General features: G+C 41.7%; 2 protein-coding genes across 9 annotated transcripts in view; one reads left to right on the forward strand and one right to left on the reverse strand.

Annotated features, from left to right (window-relative positions):
* The window catches only part of PAN3 (poly(A) specific ribonuclease subunit PAN3), a 124,816-nt gene extending 111,709 nt beyond the window's left edge, over positions 1–13,107 (forward strand). For 6 of the 8 annotated variants that reach the window (XM_055426325.2, XM_055426326.2, XM_055426328.2 and 3 more), the window contains 4 exons: positions 1,131–1,260; positions 1,950–2,014; positions 7,365–7,503; positions 10,134–11,050. In XM_055426325.2, the coding sequence (XP_055282300.1) occupies positions 1,131–1,260; positions 1,950–2,014; positions 7,365–7,503; positions 10,134–10,274 (475 nt within the window). In that variant the 3' untranslated portion in view covers positions 10,275–11,050. Of the gene's footprint in view, positions 1–1,130; positions 1,262–1,949; positions 2,015–7,364; positions 7,504–10,133; positions 11,051–11,581 lie in introns of those variants that run through there. The other 2 variants (XM_088842700.1, XR_008685987.2) reach the window with 2 other exon arrangements.
* Positions 13,108–17,668: 4,561 nt separating this feature from the next.
* Positions 17,669–24,386, reverse strand: part of FLT1 (fms related receptor tyrosine kinase 1) — a 205,612-nt gene continuing 198,894 nt past the window's right edge. The window contains exons 29-30 of the mRNA XM_055426324.2: positions 24,172–24,260; positions 17,669–20,423 (exon numbers count right to left, since the gene is read on the reverse strand). Of these exons, the coding sequence (XP_055282299.2) occupies positions 20,222–20,423; positions 24,172–24,260 (291 nt within the window). The 3' untranslated portion in view covers positions 17,669–20,221. The remainder of the gene's footprint in view (positions 20,424–24,171; positions 24,261–24,386) is intronic.

Genomic DNA, 24,386 nt, shown 5'->3' on the forward strand with positions numbered 1-24,386 from the left:
CTGATTGATGTGAATTATGAATTAATTCACCTAATTCTCTCAATAACCCTTTAAATTAAGTACCATTACTAGCTCCATTTTAAAGACGTCAAAACTGAGGCTGGGAGATATAAAATAACTTTCCAAAGTCACATAGCTTATAATAATTTAAGTGTGAGTAGTTAGATGTAAATATGTCAGTGATTACAGGTGAATGGCTAAGACATAGATTGTCCACATGAGTTTATAACCGTTCATTTATTCAACAAAAGAATGCCTAACTCTGTGTCAGATGCTGAAGCTACTTTTTATAAGATGAACAGAATCCTCCTTCTGGAGCTTCCCCCCATTATAATGGGGAGGAGTTAATAAACTCGTCAACAAGTAAGATGTTTGCAAGATAGAGATAAGTCCTATGGAGAAAATAGGTATAATTATAAGCAGAGCGCAGAAGAGTTAGAAGCTGCTTTGTTAGGAATGGTTAGGACACGGCTGACCTGTCAGAATACTAATATTAAACGATCAATAATCATTGTGTTCTGACAGGTAGCCATTTGAGACGTGTAGTATTTTTCTGCCTTAGTTATGATGGTAGAAGAAACTGTTCTTTTTCCTGATGTGTGTTAGTGCATGGAGATTTCTCATAAATAAAAACACCATGACAGCTGGTAAATGAAGTCACAGAGCAGGAGACAGCTTCCTAAAACACAGGCTTGTTTCCCTAACCAAAATGAAAGTCTTGAGTTTTAGTTTAAAAACTAGTTTTGAAGACCAATGGAAAAATTTCCCCACCTACAGCCACCCCTCCCAAAACCTTTGGATCTTTTCATCTCCCACTATTGTAAAGAAGGGTTTGAGAATGGAAATATGGTAAGTGTAATTCTATACCCAGCTTTCCTTTCTCATTTTCATAGTAGTAAAAGATTTAGAAAAAGAGACGTTTTTACAGTTTTTTCCATTGGCTCTTAAAGTTTTCCAGAGAAAAGAAATACAATCATTAAGCTTTAAAAATGAACTCGACTTGCATGAAAAAAATTTTTTTGAAATTGTGCACACTAACATGCTGGTGGCAGCAGTCCCTGTGTGCTTGTGGGTTGTGTTCTGTAAACTGCGTGTTTGGCATTCAAGTGATCCTTCTCTATTTTGGTTAGATATTTGTTGACTGACCAAAACAGGATGCGAAGTGTAAATGACATCATGCCCATGATTGGTGCTCGATTTTATACTCAATTGGATGCTGCTCAAATGAGAAATGATGTCATAGAGGAAGACCTTGCAAAGGTAAAGTGTGTAGTTAAAGGAGTGTGTTCGCACCTGCATCTGTGTGTATCAGTAGTTGTAAAACAGTAATTACTGTGCTAGATATAGTACGCGGCTGGCTAAGACTGCAGATATTTTTGTTCAAACTTAGTGTTCAGTATTTTGATTTCTCAGGTCCTCCGGGCATTTGTCTTATTTTTTTTCGTTCATGGTTTTGCTACAGTCTTGAGATACAATCTTGATTTTTTTTTTTTTTAATATGCAATCTTAGTAGTAGACAGCTACAGTGGGGGAAGAATAAATCACCGGCTTGTGACTAATACATACACCCTACTGTATATAAGGTAGATAACCAATAGGGTCCTACTGTGTAGCACAGGAAACTACTCCAGTCTGTGATAACCTATATGAGAAAAATCTGAAAAAGAATGAATATATGTATATGTGTAACTGAATCACTTTGCTATAACACCTGAAAGTAACACAAAAACTATAATCCAATAAAAAAAGGGACAGTTGCATAATCTTCTTGAGTATTACAGTATGTAAAAAGAACATGTTATATTCAAAAGTATAACCAAAAGGTGGGGATATTAGGGTTTATGGTTTAAAGCAAATATTGGTACAGGATACCGGTTTTATAAACGTTTGCTTCTATATTCAGTTAGCTGGAACATTAATATTCTCTCTCTTTTTAAAATGTTTTATAGGAGGTTCAAAATGGAAGACTGTTTAGGCTTCTAGCAAAATTGGGAACAATCAATGAGAGGCCGGAGTAAGGATTTACAGTATTTTACATAATGTTTTCAATCAAGGGCACTGTTTTGCATAACCAGAATGAGTATACTTTATTCTTACTGATTTTATTTGGGAAAAGAGAAGAATTCTCATGTAAAATGACCTTTTAAGCCTGTTGTTAGCCATTAGGGCGGTGTTTTTAACCACAGCCCTGGTTGTGGTTGTCCTTAGGGATTACACATACACACAGAGAGACAGACAGACACACACACACACAGACAAAAAATACACTGTGTTAAAAACCTCTGTTGTGGTCTGCCTGTGAGGGAACATTTTCTGCCTGTCAGTACTGCCTTTCCACGTCTGCTTTTTGAAGCCTGTTCCGTTTACCATGGTCAGATTGTATCTTTTTGATATTTCCAATTGTTTCATGCCTCTTATTTTCTATTAAAGTGCATTGTTTATAGCTATCACATGAGTGACACTGGAAAGGCATCACCATCTTACGTTATTGTTTAGTTCTACCTTGTTTGTGAGTTAAAGTTAATTGTATGATCAAGAAAGAAGCAAGGTTGATGTTTATACTTCATACCTGTCCCAAAGACAATGTGAAACAGTAGCTGTGGTGACTGTGGTACAAGCTACATTTCAGGATTGTTAACTGCTGTTCATAGAGGTAAATACCATTGCTTGAGGGAGTGGTTTCGACCACAAAATTTAAATTCACAAACCTTTCTTCAAAGTTAGAAGATTCAGTCAGCATTTTCCCTAGTGATTTTTCTAAATAAAGAGAATGTGGTCATATGTTGAACCATTTTAAAAGTTCTTAATTGCTTCTTCTGGCATTTATCTCTTTATTTAAAAATATGTGCTTAAGTGCTGTTTCTTGATTTTTCTTCAGTGTATAACTCAGCTAATGACTTTGTCCTGTGGCAGATGAGGCTGTATCTCATACACCTTTCCCTTAACTAAACACACACACACACTGTACCACTTAACCCCTGAATTTTAAGATGAGTATTCAGTGCTGACATTATTAGAGCAGGGTAAATACTGTTTTGTAGTTTCACCACACAGTAAATCATGACATTTCCTTTGTTTTGTATTTTGTTTTTGATTTTTGTTTTCCTGGTGTGAATACTTGTCTTATGTAGAAAACTAAGCAAGTGAAAAATATTTACCACCAGTTCATTCTAAATTCACTGCCACATATAAAACACCCTTCCATGTGGCCAAAAATGAGTGATAACCTCTCTTCCTTTTTCCTCCCCATTAGGGAAATTAGGCCGCCCGGGGCTCTGCCCTCGGCCCCTGTCGGGGCTGGTGCTGTCCAGCCTGCTGGCGCCCTCAGCTGCGACCCCAGGCTCCCCTTCACTCTCGCCCTGGGAGCTCTCCCTCTTTTCCTCCCCGCTCTGTGTTGCAGACCCTGTTTCTTGCTTTTTGCATTGGTTTACTCTTCTGCTTTAATAAATCACATCCTTCTGTAGCTTCCTGAGAAAGGGGAGTTTTTTTCCCAGTGCTTGGAAGTCTAAAAATATCTTTGTTCAGCTTTCATACTTTATTGATAATATGATTGGGTATATGTCCTCAGAAAATTCTTTTTATTAGTGAAATCTTTTGAGTATAGTGTGTATGAACCAGTTTCTTTAAAAGTAGAAAAGGTTTGTAGTGAAAACCTTTCATACCTGACACCCCCAGTCTCTCCACTCCTCCTACCAGCCTTTATTAGTCTCTTGTACATATTCCCTGAGTTAACAACTGTATATTCTTATCACCCCTCTACTTTAAAATATGTACAAACTGTAAGTGATGTACAGTGGTCTGTATATTGCACATGACAGTATGTTTTCTCATAACAATGTATTTTGGAAATCTTTGTACAGATATGTTTAGTGTATGCCCAGCAATGTTCTCAATAGTTAACAAACATGACCTAACTGAATCCTAGTAACAACCCATAGTACGGATACTTCAGTGTTTCCTTTTAATAGAGAGATAGAAGCGTAGAGAGGGTAGAAGCCTCCGGGGTCACAGATAAAGTCAGGACTCGAGTCCAGGCATGTGGTTCCAGAGTCTGTGCTATCTTAACCACAGTGCCGTGCTTCCTCATGGTCAGTGGCCATGTGATGGTCCATCCTGTGGATGCTCTGTAATTTGTCTCTCCAGTTCCTTATCAATGGCCTTTTGAGTTGTTCTCAGCCTTTGCTAGTGTAAGCAGTTCTTCAGGGACTGACTTTAGCATACTTAATTTTGTGTGTGTACAAGTATAGGTCCAACTCTGATTATGAGGTCAGTACCTGCTGGAATTTGTGACTGTAATTTGATAGCTGTTAGAAGGATTTACCAGTGTACAGTGCATGAGAGTCTTTCACTAGCAATACTTTTTCTGAACTTCTGGGTTTTTGACAACCTGATAGATGAAAAATTGAATCTCAGTGCAGGTTTTCCGGTATTTACTCATATTGAGCATATTGCCTCTCTTTCTGATTCATTTCTGTTTCCTGTTCTGTCTGTCTTATCCATCTTTATTTCCAGTTGCATTTTCTGTTTTTTTTGCTGTGTAGGAGACAGAGGGATCTGACCTTTGTGATCCTTTTTTTTTTTTTTTTTAAGTTTGTCATCTTTCTTTTGACTCTGCTCAGTTTTTTCCCATACAGACATTTTTATAGTAGTCAAACTGATCGAATTTACTTTTTGCTTCTGGATTTTGAGTCATGGTCAGAAAGTTAGCATTTCTGCTCTTAATATAATCTTATGAAGGGATCATCAAGTATTTTCTAGAACACTTAGAATACTTAGGTTTCATTTTTTTTCATATTAAAATTTTTTATATATTTGGAATTTATATAGGATGTAAGGTATGAATTCACTGCCACCCCTGCCACCCACAGTGGTCCAAAAGCTATTTATTGCATAGTCTAGCTTTTCCCACTGGTTCATTAAGGCAGCAGCTCTTTCACACTATCTTAATGAATGGCATTTAAAATCTACTAGTGTTAACTTTTTCTTATCTCTGTTTTATTGGTTTTATTAAATTTATTAGTAAGCTTAAGGAGCATTTGTGTTTTTTAGATGTGGAGTTACCTTCACTAAGATAATGGCATGTCACTGTATTTGCTGATGTCTGCTTTAGTAACCTTCAGAGTTTATGTTGTTCTTCATATAGTTACAGTACACTAAGTTTATTCTTAGGTGTTTTTTCTTGTTGCTGTTATCAGTGGAAATTTCCTCCATTCTGTCTTCTTAGATTCTTTGTTATCCGGTGTATGTGAAAACGATTGATTTCTATAAATTTTGTAGCGTGGGACTTCTGGTGTTTGGGTAGTTTTTCAGTAGATTCTTCTGTGTTTCTCAGTCATGTCTTCATATAATGATAGTCATATTTCCTTCCTTCTCATTTCTGTACTTTTGATGTCTCTTGAGTGACTGTGTTAGTACCTCTAATGCATAGTTCAGTAATAGTAATGATAGTTTCTTTCAGAATTTGAAGCACTGCTCCATTTATTGTCTTAACTTATAGACAGAGTCAAAGCTATTTTCTTTCCAAATTTTTCTTCATCCTCATGCTTTTAGGACAATTCCCCCTCCTTTTTAAATCATTGATGTGCAGAAATTCACAACGATGTGCTGTGGTGGTGAGTTTTTGATTCATTCTGATGAGTCAATAGATGGGCCTTTTAACCTTGGGAGTTTATATCTTTTAGTTCTTGCAAGTTGTCTTACTGTTTCTTTGCAAACCTCTTTCTGAAATTCGCGCTGCTTAGATGTTAGACCTTTGCAATTGATTTTCTAATATTCTCTTCTGTTTTCCATATTGTGTCTTAGTGTTGTGCTTTGTAGCCAAAAATCTCAACTTATTTTGTCTGAAGTTAATGCTTTTTTTCCTAATGCTTTAAATTTGTACTCTAGGCAATAATCTCAATTTACTTGGTCTAAAATTAAAGGGTTTTTCCACTAATCCTTTAAATTTTTTCAATTTCTGCTATATTTTAAATTTCCAAAAACTTTCTGCTTTCTGAATATTTGTCATAGAGCTTTTAATTCATTTTTCTCTGAGGCTGTCAATTATAGATTTTTACTGAATGGGTTTTTTAAATTTTTGTTTAACTTTTATTTTGTCCCCTGCAGTATCTCTTAGGAAATCCCACTAATGACTTCACCTTCAAGCACCCCACAAAGCATTAGAGCTCAGATTTTTTCAGATCTGCTAAGTCATGCTGCTTACCTGTTTGTTTTTCACCTTTTTAATTTTTGTGACTATTTTTTGTCTCCTGTTGTTTCTGATCTCTTTGTCCTTGTCTGTCTATACACTTTCTTAGACACTTACTGTCAGTTGGCTGGGATTTTGAAAAGGAACAGAGATAAATGGTTATGTTTAATCAGCTTTTAATCGAAAGACCCTGGAGTGATCTTAATAAAGCAGATACATGACTGTGGGGTTTCCCTCTTTGTTCTCAGAATGCCGACCTCATTTTTACATGTGATCTAAGGCTGCATGTCCTGACCTCTCCCTTTTCATCCTTGCTTCAGATCTGCCTGTTTTTCCTTTTAATTTCCTCCTTGCCTCTTGTGCTGTTTGCCCGTCTTTTCTTGTGCCCCTCCTTGTCCTCGCTCCGGTCCTGTGCTCGGATCCTCTCTCCTCCCCCAGCGCCATCCGGCCTCACTTGTCTCTCCTTGTTTAGGTGCTCCTTGCTCTGTCCCTTGCACATCCTGAGGCCTCTGACCAAGAGGCCTGCTTCCCTGGGGAGAGCACCCATTCCCTCTCTGGAAAGCCTTCCTTGGCTTCCCAGGTGAATTCTTGTTTCTGGTCTATACTGTGTCCCTGTTTTTAAATAGCATTCTCTCCATATGCAATTGCAGCTTTCTGTAACCTGTATGTTTCATAGGTCACTGAAAACTAACAGTGACCATCTGGCAGTTTTCCAGCTCTTTGCCACTTACTTTCACATCATCACATGATGGTAGGAAACCAGTATCTACCCCATTTTGTTCAGTCCTAAACATTTCCCTGTTTTATGCCCCCAGAAAAGCGGAAGACATGTCTGACATCTCTCTCTACCCTATAGAGAGAGGTCATTTGCTTTCTTCCCCATTTTGTCTAATGGTAGGGGCCTAAGTGAGGAAGGGATTGTGAAGTAGGAGTATGTAAGGGGGTGATTGCTTTGAGAAGTAGAAAATGGTATTCATATACTTCCATGTTCGGTGAGATTATTTTTAAAAATCTATGGGCACTCTGGACATAAAAATTAGATTTAAAAAAGCCACACACAGACCCTACTTTCTGGTTGAGTGTAGACAATAATAAAACTGGTTTTGAGTCTGAAGTATAAACATACAGCTTTGTGGTGTAAGCATGAGTTATTGAAGTTAATATTCCCTTCCCTCAGGTTTCAGAAGGATCCTACCTGGTCGGAGACGGGAGACCGGTACCTGTTGAAGCTCTTTAGGGATCATCTTTTTCATCAGGTGACAGAAGCGGGTGCTCCTTGGATTGACCTCAGTCATATCATTTCTTGTCTTAACAAGGTAATCTGGGTCCGGACTTGGAAGATTATGATGCTATAATCTGCAGTTTATAGAGCTGCATCTTGTATAAATACTAAGAGACGTAAGGAATTACGTCTCTGTATTCTGCTGTAGTATACAGGGCATGTTATTCATAATTAGCAGTTTCTAGAATGGGAGTATTTTTTTTAAACCTGCATGAATAATTTCAGAATTTTTCATGGTGGATCTTTTTGTTGTGATCAGATGTCACGAAATGACTGCCTCTTCTCCCCCAACCCACTCCCACTGTATTTTATTTACCAGGTGTAGTTTGTTTCAACATATGAGGCCATGAGTGGGAAAGACAAAAATACTTTTGCATTTAAATATCTTTAAAAGTTGAATTCCTTTCTTTGCCGTTGTGAGTCATGTTGAGTGCTCTCAGCTCAGGGTGTCAGTCAAGTGTTAAAACTGAGAGCGCAGGGCTGGGCATGCCGGCAGAGCCCGCTGTGATAAATGGGGGGTAGGTGGTTAGATGAACCATGTTGGTAGAGGCATGTCATAAGTTTATTTAAGAGGCGAGCTTTGTGTTTTAGAGAGGCCTAGGAGGGATGGCGGAGAAGGCAATGGCAAGCCACTCCAGTACTCTTGCCTAGAAAATCCCATGGACAGAGGAGCCTGGTAGGCTGCAGTCCGTGGGGTCGCTAAGGGTCGGACTCGACTGAGCGACTTCACTTTCACTTTTCACACATTGGAGAAGGAAATGGCAACCCACTCCAGTGTTCTTGCCTGGAGAATCCCAGGGACGGGGGAGCCTGGTGGGCTTCCGACTGTGGGGTCACACAGAGTCGGACACGACTGAAGTGACTTAGCAGCAGCAGCAGCAGCAGCAGCAGGAGGGATGGGATTTACAGAGGAAGGGAGGAATGCATTTTCCTTGTGAACTACTTATAATCATGGAGAGAAAAGGGTCTCCAGAGGTAAACCGTCACCTTTGTTTAGGTTTGTATGTGAAACAGGGGTTGGCTGCCTGTGGACCAAATACTTTGCCTGTTTTTAGACAACCTACAAGCTAAGAATTTTTTCTCACATTTTAGAAAGATTGTAAAAACAACAACTAACAATATGAAACAGAGGCTTGTATATGGCCATGAAATTGAAAGCGTTTACTGTCTGGCCCTTTTCTGCTGACCCCTGGTCTAAGCTGTCCCTAAATTGCAACAGTTAGAGCAGAAACTAGCCACTGTGGCCCATGATTTATATCTGTTGGCTACAGTGTGCTCATCCTCCAGATAAAATGGGTTTTATTTTTAAGCGTACTTTATCATGTTTGAATTTCCTTAAAACTCTTTGGAGAGTGTTGTCAGTAACCTATATTAAGACAGAACAAGACTGTATGTACAATTTAGCTAATCTGGTACGATTTATATATTTTTTTGTCCTTTTTCTTTTGGAGAAAACATTTTTCTTAAGCACCGAGTGGAGAATAATGCTGCCAGATTTTAGAAAACAGAGTCTATAGTATCAAAGCAAAAACACGTGAACCTGGAATAGATACTGCCAGGGAGAGCCTGTGGAATAGCCATGAACAGACGCTGTAGATGAAGATTACTCACTGAGTATCAGGATAACTGAAGCTTTGGAGAAAATTCTGTTTCATTTCATAAAATAACTGGGAGTAAATAACTCAGAGTAAATAAAATAGGAGTAAAGAAGTTTATCCTAAATCTGAAAATGTGACAATTTTTTGTTTAGAAAGAGTGTAATAAAAGGGATGGATGGTCATTTTGGTGATACAAAAATTAAATTTTTACATAGATTATTTTGGTGGAAATGACAGAAATTAGATGGTAAAATGATTTGAAAGGCTATTGTTTTCAGAATTAGTGTTAAACATTTTAATGAATTAATGAAAAGGGAAGGAAAAAGGTACATTGAAAACTAACAAAAGTAAAGTGAAAATCCTAACAGGAGAAGTTATTTGATGAACTCAGGATTCTTACTAATGCTTTATAAAGGCCTTATTAAAATGTTATTGCCAGATCCTGATAGATAGGGATTTGATAATGATCATATACTGGCATTCATCCAAGTGGAAATAACAGAAGTAAACGTATGAAAACATTTGGTAACATTAGTTAAAAAGGTGGGGAAAAAAACATTAAAAAAGGTAAATTAAAATAGCAAGGCACTCATTTGATGTGTTACTGGTAAATTGGTACAGATCATAAATTTGTGCTGTTCGATGTCCTTTGGAAAGCAATTTGGCTGTATGTATTAAGCTATAAAACTCCTCAGACTTCTTGATTCCGTCTCTCCTAGGAAAGTAATTCTACAGAAGAAAAAAATTAAGTAGCCAAATATGTTCATTGCACTGTAATTCATGACGCCAAAAGACTGGAAGATATTGGGGGAATAATTGAAGTCTGCATTTTGTGGAGTATCAACTGGATGGAAAGTATTGCACCCGAGTGTTAAGCGTGAAAGACAGACAGGCAGCAACATAGGGCAATGTTTTTAAAAAACACAACTGAGTTGAAAAGTGTGTGCATATTGACTAGTGGTGTAAAATATTTATGATTATCTAGAGGGGGATGTGACACAATTTTAAAAAATTTCATATATTACTGTTGCTTGCACTTCACATTTTGTGTGTCTGTCTGTTTCAGTTAGATGCTGGTGTGCCAGAAAAAATAAGCCTCATTTCCAGAGATGAGAAGAGTGTACTTGTGGTGACTTACAGTGACTTAAAGCGATGCTTTGAAAATACTTTTCAAGAACTGATTGCAGCTGCGAATGGTCAGTTGTAGTATTTGCTTAAAAAAAAAAAAAAAAAGGCGGGATATGGCCAAGGAGCTTAACCAATAGCAGATTGCACTACAGCTGAACTGTTCTCATCATCTCATCTCACGTCGGGGAAGCACGCAGAAGATGAGCAGAGCTGCTTGCACTTGGGTCAGGTGCGCTGTTACTTGAAAGAAAGAATGTCTCCCTCAGCCCCGAGCTGTGGCTGCCGGCGGGGCCACACCTGTGAAGAATTTATTTTAGATCAAGGAGCACCATTAGGTGAATGATGTTCCAGCTTTTGTTTTTTTTCCCCACTTGTATATGCACTAATTTTAATTTTTTAAAGACTTTTTTTGATCTTTGAACTTTTGCCATGTTGTATACTTATTAAGGGAAACTATTTGCAAGGACACTTTTGGGAAACCATGCTGGGCAGCATTTTTGTTCACTGAGGGGTGCAGAATTTGCTCTTTGGGGGAGGGGTTGCCCTGAATAACGTAACGGACCAGGTCAGTGATTTCATGGAAGTACAGTATAGTGCATAGTTCCTGTAAGAGTATTGTATGCAGGCTCTGTATGCCACCCACTGTTTGTTCAGATTGAGAGTTTTTTTGTGTTTTTTGTTTTGTTTTTAAGAACACAGAAAAATATCAGTGAATTATTGGGCATGAATTCCCCTCTCAGCTGATTTAAATCCTTTCTGAATGAGGATAGACAGACACTGAAGGAGCATACAGAACTCTTCGCTCCAGATTCAACCAGAGCCTTTTTTTAAAAAAAGGTGTTCCCCTGCTAATCAGATACATTTATGCCATTTTTTTAATAGAAAAAAAACATTAAGAAATTGTGTTAAAGGCCTGAAGGTCAGGAGTCTGTTGCTTTAGGTTCTTTCTTTTTTTGTATAAAGTTCTGTTCTTTGAACCACAGCTTTACTATGGTACTTTACACTGGACACAGATGCAGAGACACTGTTCAGAAGACAAACTGCACACAGCAGTGGTCTGGCGTTGAGAGCTTTCTGAAGTCCTACAGCCTGGATCTGGAAGGATCACAGTCTGCTGTGCCTTTGCAGTCACTGCTTAGCCCAAAGTCATAGTGCTTTTGATAATAATAACTCTGTGAGGTATTCCTGAGTCAGTCAATCTCAAAAGTTTGGAATTTTCCTCCTCTTAACTTTCTTAACATTTGGACGTGCAGTTGTCGCCAAACTTGGGTATTCATGGAATTTCTAGTCAATGAAATACCTGTACTTAGATACTGAAGACTGCCAAATACATAGGAATTTTCTTTCATAAAAACCAGTAATGAAGACTCTTATCTCCTTTCCCAGCACTGAATGTTTTACTAGCACTGGGTGCTCACCACACAACGATGAAGAAATGTGGAAACTCAGAAGGTCGGGAGGGACTTCCAGGCACTTGCAACTGATGTGACAGTCTTCAATTTTAATAACTATTCATATTTGTAGTTTTCAGAGAAGTTTTTAATATTTCTCTGTCCACTTTTTATAAGCTTTAAAATGATTTTCTCTGCCTTGAGATTTGCATCAAGAAAAAGCACCTCTTCACCCAAAAGCTTTGAAGACCACAGATATGCTTTACATGTTTTAACAAGTGTGTATGAGTCCACGTTTGGTAACATCAGTTGTTGAGTTAAAAAGGAAATCAATTATTGCATTTGATCAGGATGGATTTTAAAAAGAACATAATGTTCACTATTCAAAGGATAATTAACATTTGCCACCATAATGTTCTTTTTTTATGTAAAAGGAACAAGAACTTGGAGACATTAACATGCAAAGGTCTTTTATCATTATTAGCTCATGTATTTGAGGAAGAGCAGCTGTCTTTTTATATGTTTTTTGACAAATCATATTGTAATTCTTTTGTACAAAAAAGAACTACTTGTATTCTAGAAGAAATATGAAATGCTTAATTTATAAGCGGGCTGGAGATTTTTTCCAATATTGTTTTCTTTGAAAATGAAAGGGGATCATCTATTTTAGTTTCGGGGTCTGGGAACTTTTTGAAAATTTAATTTGTGGACCAATGTTATGTGAAAGCTAAGGAAGGGCAGGGGTAAAATAGGGCTTGATTTTCTCATTCTGTACAGACCAGCAAACTTCCCTCTGCAAGGCAGGCTCAAATCACAAACCCAAGAGTGTTTGCGTCGTGAAACGCTAGTTTGCTTCAGCCCCTAGTAACCTCAGGACTTGGTTTGAATAGAAAAGGCAGACAACTGATATGTTTCCACGAGTAAATATTGTCAGCCAGAAAACAGTTGGTGTCAGGTAAGCGTCATTTTTTTTTAAGCTTTGTTTTATATTTATTTTTCATTTAGTTTTTATTGGGAATGGTTTTCAATAGCACTCTTATTAGTTCTGCTTAGGTGTTTTTTGGGGGAGCCCTCTTTTCCATAGTGTAATTCCACTTAAGAGGTTGTCTAAAAGTTAGTCTTTTTAATTCATAGGAAGATTTTAATATCTGAGAGTATTCAAATTAAGGATGTAAAATTCCCACACCTTCCTGTTATGACAGATATAAAAGCACAGAAAGGACAACCCTTGAAATCATGTAACATTGGTCATTTCAGCTTTTCGTACCTATTTTAAATTCTGTCAGTGCGTTTACTTCATTGTAAATATTTTTGAGGGCACCTTTGTGTTTTTGCCTTCGACCTTGGTTCTGTGATTTGGATGTCAACAACTTCCCTGAAAAGCACCAGTGTGTTAAGTTCTAACGTCATGACCCCGGTCTGGGTTATTTCATCTTTAATCCTGTTTTCAGTCTATATGTGTACAGCAGTATTTTTAATAAAGAATTACAGAAAGAAGACTGTCTTTTTTTTTTTCCCTTTTTGGTACCAGTACATTTAACAAGATGATGTTTGTGTTATGATCAGGACTTAAAAGGCTGAATATTTCATATGTGTTTTGGAGGAATTTTTGGTCTTTGGATAAAATGGTGGCAGATTTATTTACCAAGTATCTGTTAAATGCTTAACTTGGACCTGTTCTAGACACTAAAAATGCAGATATGAGTACTTGTTATTTACAGAATGTATCGTTACACCCAAACGTTTCTAAATAGTACATGGCATATGGTGTAGTTCAGGGGAGAGGACCTGCTTCTGTGAAAGGAGTGACACCTAGCTCATCATTGATTCAGACTCAGTCTACTGTGTAGATGAAGGCGCCCTGCTCCCCACACCCTCCAGAAACATCATATAGGATAGAGAATGAAAATACGGCAGAATGTTAATACTCATTGAAACTAGATACTTGTTCATTAAATATAAGCATACTTCAGAGAGACTGTGGGTTCAGACCCCTGCAATAATGCAGTAAAGTGAGTTGCATGAATTTTTTGGTTTCCCCGTGCATATAAAAGTTATATTTACACTGTCAATAGCATTATGTCTAAAAAAATGTATATACCTTGATTTAAAAATCTTGCTAGCCATCATCTGAGCCTTCAGCAAGTTGTGGTCTTTTTGCAATAGTAACAGCAGAGATTCCTGATCACTGTAACCAATACAGTAAGAATGAAAAAGTTGGAAGCGCTAAGAGAATTACCAACACGAGCCATGAAGTGAGCAACTGCTGTTGAAAAAGGGTGCCTTTAGACTTAATTTGATGCAAAGCTGCCACACAAACTTCCAAGTTTGTAGAAAGCACAGTAAGTGTGAGGCCTGTCTGTATTTTATTGAATGCCTGTTATCACATTATTGACTAAAGATGTATTAATGTCTTTTGTTACTCAGACATTATTGACCAGAAACGTATCAACACTGCAACACATAAGTGATTAAGTCACATAAAGGATGTGGATCATGTTGCCAGGTTGAGCAAATTAAAACAAAGAACACCAAGATAGCCTCAGAGTCACAAAGTGTCACTTCTGTCACATGCTGTTGCTTACAGGGGAATTGGCAGAGCCAGCCCTGATTCCAGGGGAGAGGAACTGGGTGGGGAAGTGGCAAGAACACTGCTGAGGTTCACATGGGATTGGAGAGTGTTGAGGCTATCTTTTGCATTGGTCACAGTGTCAAGAGCACGTCATAAATTTAGCATTCGCATGAGTTTTTGGGGAGAGATCTGGTCGATACATGTAATTTGCATGTCATTATCCCATAGACTTTATTGCAAGTCTTGAGGTTGGTTGAGATTATGAAGAGAATTAGTATGGGCTTAGAAGAACAAAGGTCCAGGGCAGTGCCCTGGGTTCCTTGGAACACTATCCACAGATTAGACGAAACCAATACAAGAGAGAAGTGACCTGTGGCGGGTGGGGAGAATTCAGCAAGTTCAGAAATCAAGGTGTGGATGAAAAGATTGAGACTGAAAAGGGCCATTGAGTTTAGCAACATGACATTGTGGATAATCTTGTCAAGAGCAGCTCCATTCAGTGAGAGAGAGAAAGCTTGGCTCAAGTGGGAGGAAAAGGGACCAGAAACAAGAATATAAGCCCTCTTTCAAGGAATTTTGTTGCGAAGAGGAGTAGAGAGATGGAGTGGTAGCTGGAGGGGAAAGTAGGGATGATTAGGGTTTGGGTGTTTGGATTTGCAAGCTGAGAGTGGTACTAGCGTATTCATATCCAGTGGGAGCGGGCCGGGGGAGCGGGCCGGGGTGGGGGTGGTGGGGTGCTGGTGCAGTGCCCTTGGTTGAGTGTGGTGTAGGGGGCTGAGTGCACCAGGGCATGTTTTGAGTCAGTGTGTGGGTGCAGATGCTGGTAGGTGGGAAAATGTGACCAGGGATTTTGAAGTTCTTATGATTCCTTCAGTTTTCCCGTTAATGTGAAGGGTAAAACTGATGGTACCTATCATGTTGGGTTGTTCTGAAAATTAAATGTTTTTTCTCTTTTTTTTTTCAGCACTTGGAATAGCTGCTGGCACAGAAAATTCACTTGCTATGTTAGAGTCTGAGCCTAAGCCCTTACTCTTTTTAAAATGGGTTTTTCTTCTGTGAAAAGTTGTGGTAGTCAACCTTTTTTTTTCCTTTTGAATATCTTTTACCGACAAATCGCTTACAAACACAGGTTTGCAAGTAAGTGGACAGCTCAGTGAGTGATCACAAAATGAGTGCACCTACTACCCCACCCAGATCGAGAAATAGAACCTTCTTTGTGGCATCTAATTGGTGTGTTTTGTTTTCTGTTAGAGGTCTTGAGTTCAAAAAACGGAAGGCTAGTCATTCCTGTGTTGGGACCCAGGATATTTTTGAAATATTTCCTGGCCTTTGGAACCCAAAAGTCTGATAACATGTTCAACACTGAAGGGTTCAATAAACCTTACTGGGCCATCCTGCTGGAGTAAAGAAAAAAAAAGGAACTATTCCCAAGTGTACTGTAAATTTCTAAAGTCATGAGAAAACTTCTAAACTATGACATGACACCAATTCCTTGAGCATTCTTCAAATTTTTTTCCTAAATGAGTGACTTCTGTGTCAAGAAAACCAGTAATATTTTAAAAGGATTTTGGATTCTCAAAATGCTTCTTGCCCTCTTCAGCTAATTGAGATTAGTCATTTATCCCCTTTTCTTGCTTTTATCCCAAAGAAAGTAGGCTTGTTTTCTTAGAAAATGTTTCTCCAGTCTGGTTTGCTCATGGTGTTATTAGGAAGGTGATGGTGTGAGCACTTTCTAAGACAACGTGGTGGCTGCTTATTCTGTGTCTATCAGTCTCCTCTAATTTTTTTCTCTTTCTAGGATGTAACCCACAAAACAAAGTTGAGTACTTAGCTAGTGTCCTTTTCTTATGGAAACTCTTGTGTCTCTGGATTTCGCCTGATCATTTTTTATGCTTTCCTGCACACAACCTCTAATACACACACACGGTTCAATTCAGTTCAATTTATGTATTTGTAAATTATTCATGAAAAGTATAGATGAGTCAATTATCAGAAGGACCTAAGACTAAATTTTTAACGTAATTATCTGGATCTTCTCTACTTATAATGGCTTGACAGTAAATATCTGGCAAATATATTTAAACATATGCTTTATGATAGTAACTCTGACCCACGTGTCAAGGATGCAGAGATCTGAGGTGAGTTAGTAGTCAGTTCAGTCGTTCAGTTGTGTCCGACTCTTTGCAACCCCATGGACTGCAGCATGCCAGACCTCCTGTCCATCACCAACTCATGGAGTTTACTCAAACTCATATCCATTGAGTTGGTGATGCCGTCCAACCATCTCATCCTCTGTTGTCCCCTTCTCTTCTCACCTTCAATTTTTCCCAGATCAGGGTCTTTTCAAATGAGTCAGTTCTTCGCATCAGGTGCCAAAGTATTGAAGTTTCAGCTTCAGTATCAGTCCTTCCAATGAACATTCAGGACTGATCTCCTTTAGGATGGACTGGTTGGATCTCCTTGCAGTCCAAGAGACTCTCAAGAGTCTTCTCCAACACCACAGTTCAAAAGCATCAATTCTTTGGCACTCAGCTTTCTTTATAGTCCAACTCTCACATCTGTACATGACTATTGGAAAAACCATAGCTTTGGCTAGATGGAACTTTGTTGGCAAAGTAATGTCTCTGCTTTTTAACATGTTGTCTCGGTTAGTTAACTTTTCTTCCAAGGAGCAAGCGTCTTTTACAAACATTCTTCATTATGGTAATATTAGTGTTTGGGAAAGTCTGCCTCATTTTTAATTGAGAGGACTTTGATCTGTAGCCAGCACTCAACCTTAGTCTGTACATTTTACTTGTGATCTTGTTCACCTTAGATTTTTTTAAAAAAGTTTTATTGGAGTATAGTTGCTCTATAGTGTCCTGTTAGTTTCTGCTGTACAACAAAGTGAATCAGCTATATATATACATATATCTCTTCTTCCTCTGGAGAGGACATGGCAACCCACTCCAGTATTCTTGCCTGGAGAATCCCACGGACCTGGTGGGATACAGTCCACAGGGTCACAAAGAGTCAGACACGACAGCGACTCAGCACACAGCACACAACGTATCTCTTATGGATTTCCTTCCCATTTAGGTCCTCACAGAGTGCTGAGCAGAGTTCCCTGTGCTCTGCAGTAGGTTCTCATTGGTTCTCTTACACGCGGTATCAATCGTGTGTATATGTCAATCCCGGTCACCCAGTTCATCCCCACCCCTCCTTTCCCTTGGTGTCCCTACATTTCTTCCCTGTGTATGTGTCTCTATTTCTGTTTTGCAAACAACTTCATCTGTACCATTTTTCCAGCTTTTGTTGTACTGTTCACGGGCCTTGATTGTTAATACAGCCACTCTGTGGGCTGATGGATGATCTGTGCCTGTCTTGAGCTGCATTTGCGCTCTCTTGTGCTGGTTTAGCAATTGGTATTCCATGAGGCCTCCAAAAATGCTTGTCCCCCCCCAGCCAACAGCCCCAAGAAAACCAAGACCCCTTTTTTCCTTTTTATACAAAATCGAAAGTATAGGGGTGTTTCTGTAAGTTAATTTTATTATATGAAGATAACATACAAAATACATTCATAGTGACTAGAGATGTAGGACAAACTTCTGTCTCATAATCTGCAGCATATATTCTTGGTTTGTATAAAAGTAACTTTAAAATTCCAGTTTCCTTAAATAGTTCTGCACAACACACACACACAAATATACATATAGTTACCACCACTGTCAGTCAAAGGCGTGCTCCTTCTTTAACCAGTTAAAATTTGAGGCCAACAAGTGTTTTTTCCCGTTTGACATTCGAAGGTAACCTTATCAGGATTTTGAACACACTTGCTCCTCGGGTCTGAGCGTCATTCTGAGAATGACTAGAGACAAGCTTGTGCGTGGTTCCAGTCCTCTCCCACCCGCCATACTCGGGTTACGTGATCTCATAAGTCCTGGAAAGGGAGTTCTTGCCCCCTAATTGTTCATGCCAACCATTTTTGTCAAAACTGACAAATGGGTCTAATAATACCATCAATTCATTAGTGATTTAGTTTGCTGCTTCAGGGCACCTACCTGTGACAAGCCCTTTCCCACTGGAGACCGTCTTTCCTCCCGGTTTCCAGTTTTTGTTCTATGTTGAGACCCCAGATGGAGCTGGACGGCTGTACAGAGTCTCTGATTCTACTGAGTCTCTGAGGAAGCCAGATTCACACAGTCTAAAGGGTTCTTTGTCTTTTGGAAAGATGGTATTACTAAGGCCTCTTAAAGATGAATGGATTACTGAAATCAAGACATATGTATAACTAAGGTTTTTCTTTGTTTTCCCTAATTGCTGGATCCTTAACTGACTTGAAAAAACCAGAGACTCAATTTCAAGCTTGTGATATTTTGCCTGTTTAACCTCCTCTCGGTTACCTGATTGCTACTCTTGCCAGTGGTCACAGGTGCTCTTGTGCTTGTAAAGAAGAGGAAGAGCAAGGCTCTCCCCGCCTTTGGTCCCTGGTCCCGTGCTGTCTGGACTCGGCTCTTGGTGGAGACTGGCCAGAGGCTCCTCCAGCAGAGGCCCCCTCCCACCGCCACCCCGGGAGCAGCTATCTGGCTGGGGACAAACCAGCTCTCTGACTCTTCACACCAAGAGCCTTGAAATGAGACTGTGACTGCCCCCTACCCCCACCCCTTGGCCAGGGCAGGATGTCCTGGCCTATCTGTCACTTCTGTCTCAGGTTCTAGGGTTACATCACCTGCGTCAAGGGAAGCATCCTCCTCTTCACCAGGAGCAGTGATTTCCTGTGGCCTGCCCGGCCCTGACTGGCCCCAGGAGGCGCACACACATCCTAAACACACAGCATCACGCAGAGATGGTGGCGGACCCAGGGCCTCTTGGCCCCGAGAAATGGGCGTCCTTTTGTACCCTGTCCCTATTTCGGTCACAACTCAGACCCGAGGCAGGGCCCAAAGTAGATGAAAAGAGGCTTTTCTCTTACGACTCATTAACTAATATCCTGAGTCCCAGTTCTAGAAACATCTTGCATAAATCACACACCACCTTTTTCCTCAAGGAGCATAAAGTGCTTCATAGACATTGGTTAATGCTCTTCTGTCCAGGAGACGAGCGTGAGAGAGTTGGGGTCCCCACTGAATAATAAGGACACATGGCTGACTTCCTGTCCTCCAGTCCCCTCGGTTTCAGGCAGTTGGTCTGGTGCAGAGAGGGGGTTTTCACTCCACCTTCCCTTTTTCTCCATCTATCCTAGTTTGGGTCTAGAGAAAACCTCCACTAGACCGTTGCCCTTCTCAGCTTCCTTTGATTACTAATTGAAACATGTTAGAACAAAGAAGTGAGTTAAGTGTCTGGACTATATATGAATACTCAAAATAGAAGCGGACATTATCTGTGAAAACGTGGCTTTAAGCCTAAGAGGTGACGTAACAGACCAGACTCACTGGGGTGAGCCCACCTAAGGTTCTTACAATCTGCTTGATAGTTTCAAAAATTATGTTTGGCTTTTTTTTTTTTTAATCACCCCTCCGTCCTGTCTGCTCCCTGGATGGATTCTCCATGGTGGACCCAGTGGCACTGTCCTCTACCCACTCCCTCCCCACGAGGTGCAGCTCCAATCCCCCTCCCGGCCCCTGCCCTGTGTGCTCTCCCCACCCCGTCTCCCTCCCCGCACACACAGAGCCTGCGGGAGACCCCAGAACCACGCCTTTGACAGCACAAGCCTTGCTGGCCCGAAGAGTCCGAGCTGCAGTGACAGGTGACAGCGTGTGTCCTGAGCCACCTGGACCCCGGAGGCCTGGGGTCTCCGGGGTGGGAAGAAAGGCAAGTCGAGGGTGGGGTCAGGATTTCTCCTCCCCACTGAGTCCTGCGACGGTAGGCAGTGCAGTGGCACTCTTTGTCACTATTCCTCTATCTGGGGTTACATTCTTGTTAGTCAAAAGAGACAAAAGCACTATTAAAAAAAAAAAAAGCAGCCGGCTCCTGTGGAAAGGAAAAGGTGTTGATTTCTATATGCATAATACTGGCAAAAGCTAGTTTTCTGGGGGTTATAAATACACACGTGGTTCTAGAAATAAGGTTGTGTAGAATTGGGCTTTAGACTGGTGGAGTGGAGTACAGGACCACAGAGTTGTAGTCGGGGGGAGGTGAGCAGCAGGAAATCTTCCTCTCCAGCTCCGAGTGGTCATAGGTGAACCTGCGGTGGCCTGTGCCCAGGTGCCCACAACTGGCGTGGCAGAACGTGGGTCTGCTGAGGTCAGAAAGGCCTGACTCTTTACTCTTACTGGTTACTCTCAAGCTAAAGAAAAGAAAGAAAATCAATTGTACAAAATTGACTTACTGAAAACACTGAAGTCTACTCTTTAGTGGGCCATTTGTTCAAGCCCAGCAGCTTCCCCGGTCGGTAAAGAATCTGCCTGCAACGTGGGAGGCCCGAGTTCGATCCCTGAGGCATGAAGACCCCCTGGAGAAGGAAATGGCAACCCACTCCAGTATTCTTGCCTGGGAAATCCCATGGACACAGGAGCCTACAGCCCATGGGATCGCAAAGAGTTGGAGGCGACTGGCGGACTAACACTTGTTCAAACCCATGAGAGTGATGTCTGTTGAGCCCCATCTCTAACTAGGCTGGGATATCTGGAGGTGCCCACGGCCTCTCCTCCACCAGCTGGGGGTCAGTCCACTGGCCGGGAACGGAGGGTAGGATTAGTTAAATCCAGAATTCCTGGTGGCAAACAGCTTCCAGGCTTGGGTCCAGCGCTCCCCTCCGTGGGGTCGGTTAGCACCTGGGATTTGTTGAAACATGCTGAACCTGTGAACATCTTCTAAAGGGAGAGCTGCGATTAAAAGAGAATCCTGAAAGGAGGCGCCTCCTGCATCTCCCAGGTGGGCCCTGAATGCAGTCCCACGTGTCCGGGCCGGGGCATCACAGCGCCCGCAGGAGGAGTGCGGGGGGCGTCACGGCTGGAGGAGGCTCTGGCCGGGATGTGCTGGGGGGAAGGGGACCTCATGTCGGGGTGCATCCCTGCCGACACCTCGTTCTGTGACGTCCGGCCCCCGGAACTGCAAGAGGATCCGTTTCTCCCGTTCTGAGCCACCGACTTCGTGCAAAGTTGTTGCAGCCGCCTGGAGAGACGCCAAGGACGTGCTACAGAAACTTAGTTTCTCCCTCTCAAGTTTGTGCTCCGTAAGAGAGAAGCGTTCGGTTCGGTTCCGGGCGGTGTGTCGCTGGCCAGGGCGAAAAGACTGGCTTCTGGGTTGGGTCCGCGTAGGGCGGGGAGCCGGTCTGGTCCTCCGTGTTTGGTGGTTTCAGCAGCGCGGGTGGGAGTGAGAACCCCGCGCGCCACTGGCCGTTTGGCTCGGGATTGGCATACCCGGCCTTTGAACCATGTTCTGTATGTTGGTCTCGGAGTGGAGGAGGCAATGGGTGGCTTTCATTTTTTTTCACAAAGGTGTGGAAGTGTTTCAAGGCAGGAAACAAGAACACGTGGACCCTGCTTCGCCCCCTCACTCCGTGTCCTGTAACCTGTCCAGCACTGGGCTCGGGGTCCCTGGGTGCCCGCGGAGAGGAAACAGGTGCGCAGGTGTTCATAGGGGAGCGTTCCCACGATCCAGGCGTCTGTGGTTGATGAGCTTGGGCCCCACTGCTCAGAGATGTCTGCTGACACCCTTTGGTTTACATCAGGGTCTGCAAACTAGCCTGTGAGTTGGCCACCTGTTTGGTTTGTTTTCTTTAAAACAATAGTTTATTGACATGTTTGCATATTGTACAATATACCTATTTAAAGTGTACAAGTCAGTGGTTTTTATTATATTCACACATGGCTATTCTGGGCATTTCATATAAATGGAATCATACAACTGGCTCTTAATTCAAGGTTCATCTATGTTGTAGCTGCCTATCAGTAACCCATACTTTTGATTGACAAATATTCTCTTGTACGGATATATGCATTTCATTTATCCATTCACCAACTGATAGACACTAGAGTTGTTTCTACTTTTGGTTCTTATGAGCAGTGCTGCTATGAATATTTGCATATACATTTCTGTGGCGGTATATATATACCTACAGAGTTGCAATGCTGGTTCACAGAGTAACTCTATTTAACCTTCTGAGGACGATTTTCCTCCGAAAACTGCTAGACTGTTTTCCAAAGTGGCTGCAGTATTTCATGTTCCCACCAGCAAGCATCCAGAGTTCTAATTCCTCCACGTCCTCATCAACAATGACTCTGATTAGTGAGGACCAGAGTTCTAGAACGATGTTCCTGGTTCGAACCATCCTGGTGGGGGTGAAGAGGTGTCTCATGTGATTTGCATTGCCCTGATGTCTAATGGGGTGAAGCTTATTTTCATGTGTTCCCTGGCCAAGGCCACCAGCTCTTGTGAGTGTGGTTGACTGGACACAGCTGCATTGTATTGCTCATCTATCAGCTTTTATAAGTGGCAGAGGTGAGCGGTTATCACTGGCCCCTTACGAATGGGTCTGCATTCAGTAGAAAAACCATCTAAGCGAAGTTTCGTACAATAGAAACTTCTCGGCAGTCAGAATTTAGACTGTAAAAAAACACACGCAGAACATACTTTTCTGAAAACACAACTCTGAACACAGCACCAAACTACACAAATGCAGAATGAAAACAGCATTTCAACTCCACCAAAAGTATTGATCATGAAAGATGTAAAAAGTCACCTGACTTCACTAGGCATGGTTCCCTTTTTAAACAGGTCCACCCCCAAAGTACTCTTGTTCCTCTAGCTCTTCAACTGTATGGAAAACATGGGGTGCTTGAGAGCTTGAGGAAAAGAGAAGGGAGCACTCCACCTGTGTTGTGGAGGAACTGAAGACTTTGTTCACTTTTTAAATCTTATTTTTGGGTCCTTTGCTTACCGAAGGAGGCCCAACTTCTCCCAAGTGTTTTGGGAACTCTGTTTAAATAAATGCAAATGAAAAGATGGGGGGTGGGGAAGTCTGCAGATCCCTGATTGAGATAAAAGAGGGGCAGAATGGTTCTGCATGGGGGGATGTTTGAAGCGGGAAGGGGAGGCAAATCTGGTGGGCCTTGCCCTGTCCAGCGATGTCCCTGGGCAGAGAGGAGCACAGGGAGGAGCGGGCCCCTGCAGAGTCCAGCGAGAGCCCTCTTGTTCTGACAGTGTCACTGGCTGCCGGGTGGAGGCAGGAGAGCGGGATCTAACAGGAAACGAGCCTTCATTTGGGAGAGCTGGGGTCTCAGGATGGCGCGTCTTCAGACTAGACGACTGTCCTGGGGCCCTTCTTGTGCCCTCATTGCCGGCCCCTGGTGGGTAATGGGTGTGCGTTCTCCCCCCGCCCCCTCAGACAGGTCTCTGGTCCAGACTGTACACTGTTCACAGTTGAGGACATTGTGGCTCCTTTCAGCTGAAAGACTGTGCTTCATGTGCTTGGACTGCCTTCTTTGCTGGAATGTTCTGTCTTCTCTCAAATCCCACTCTTCCTTTCTAGAGCATGGTGCTCAGGTGTCTGCTTTTCCCTTTTTTTTTTAATGATTTTTTAAAAATTTTATTTATTTTTAATGGAAGGATAATTGCTTTACAGGATTGTGTTGGTTTCTACCGAACATCAACATGAATTGCCACAGGTTTACCCGTGTCCCCTCCCACTTGAACATCTCTCCCACCTCCCTCCCCATCCCACCTCTCTGGGTTATCACAGAGCCCCAGTGTGAGTTCCCTGAGTCATACAGCAAATTCCCACTGGCTATCCATTTTATATATGGTAATATATGGTAATATATGATTTATATATGGTAATGTATGATTCCGTGTTACTCTCTCCATACCTCCCACCTCTCCTTCCTCCCCCTGCCCCAGCCATGTCCACATGTCTGCTTTTATGCCCTCTTTACTGTCCTTCCAGGGAAAAGAGCTTTCTGCATGGCCTGGACACTATAGTTTAGGAGGGCAGGTAGCCCTCAAGTATGGCCATGAAACCCTCCTCCTGGGCATCGTCCCTCTTGCCCCTCCAGAAAGTGAGCAAAGCCCCCCGCCCCTGGCTTCCTACTCACTTCAGTGAAGCCTTGGGTTTGCTTTCTGCCCAGGTGAAGCGCTTCAGCAAGGGGGAGGCCAGCAGGGTGCCACTATCCAGCTGGTAGTCCTGCAGGGAAGAAGGGACAGTTACAGTTCCTGCTTGAGCCAGAGGGGTTCATGACGTTGGGATGCGCGTCTGAGGTCACTCCAGCATCTGGCCTCCCTGCCTGTGAGGACCGAGCACTCTCTCCAT

Source organism: Moschus berezovskii, chromosome 13, assembly GCF_049115385.1.
Source record: "Moschus berezovskii isolate FMDL1 chromosome 13, NW_MosBer_1.0, whole genome shotgun sequence".
NCBI lineage: Eukaryota > Metazoa > Chordata > Mammalia > Artiodactyla > Moschidae > Moschus > Moschus berezovskii.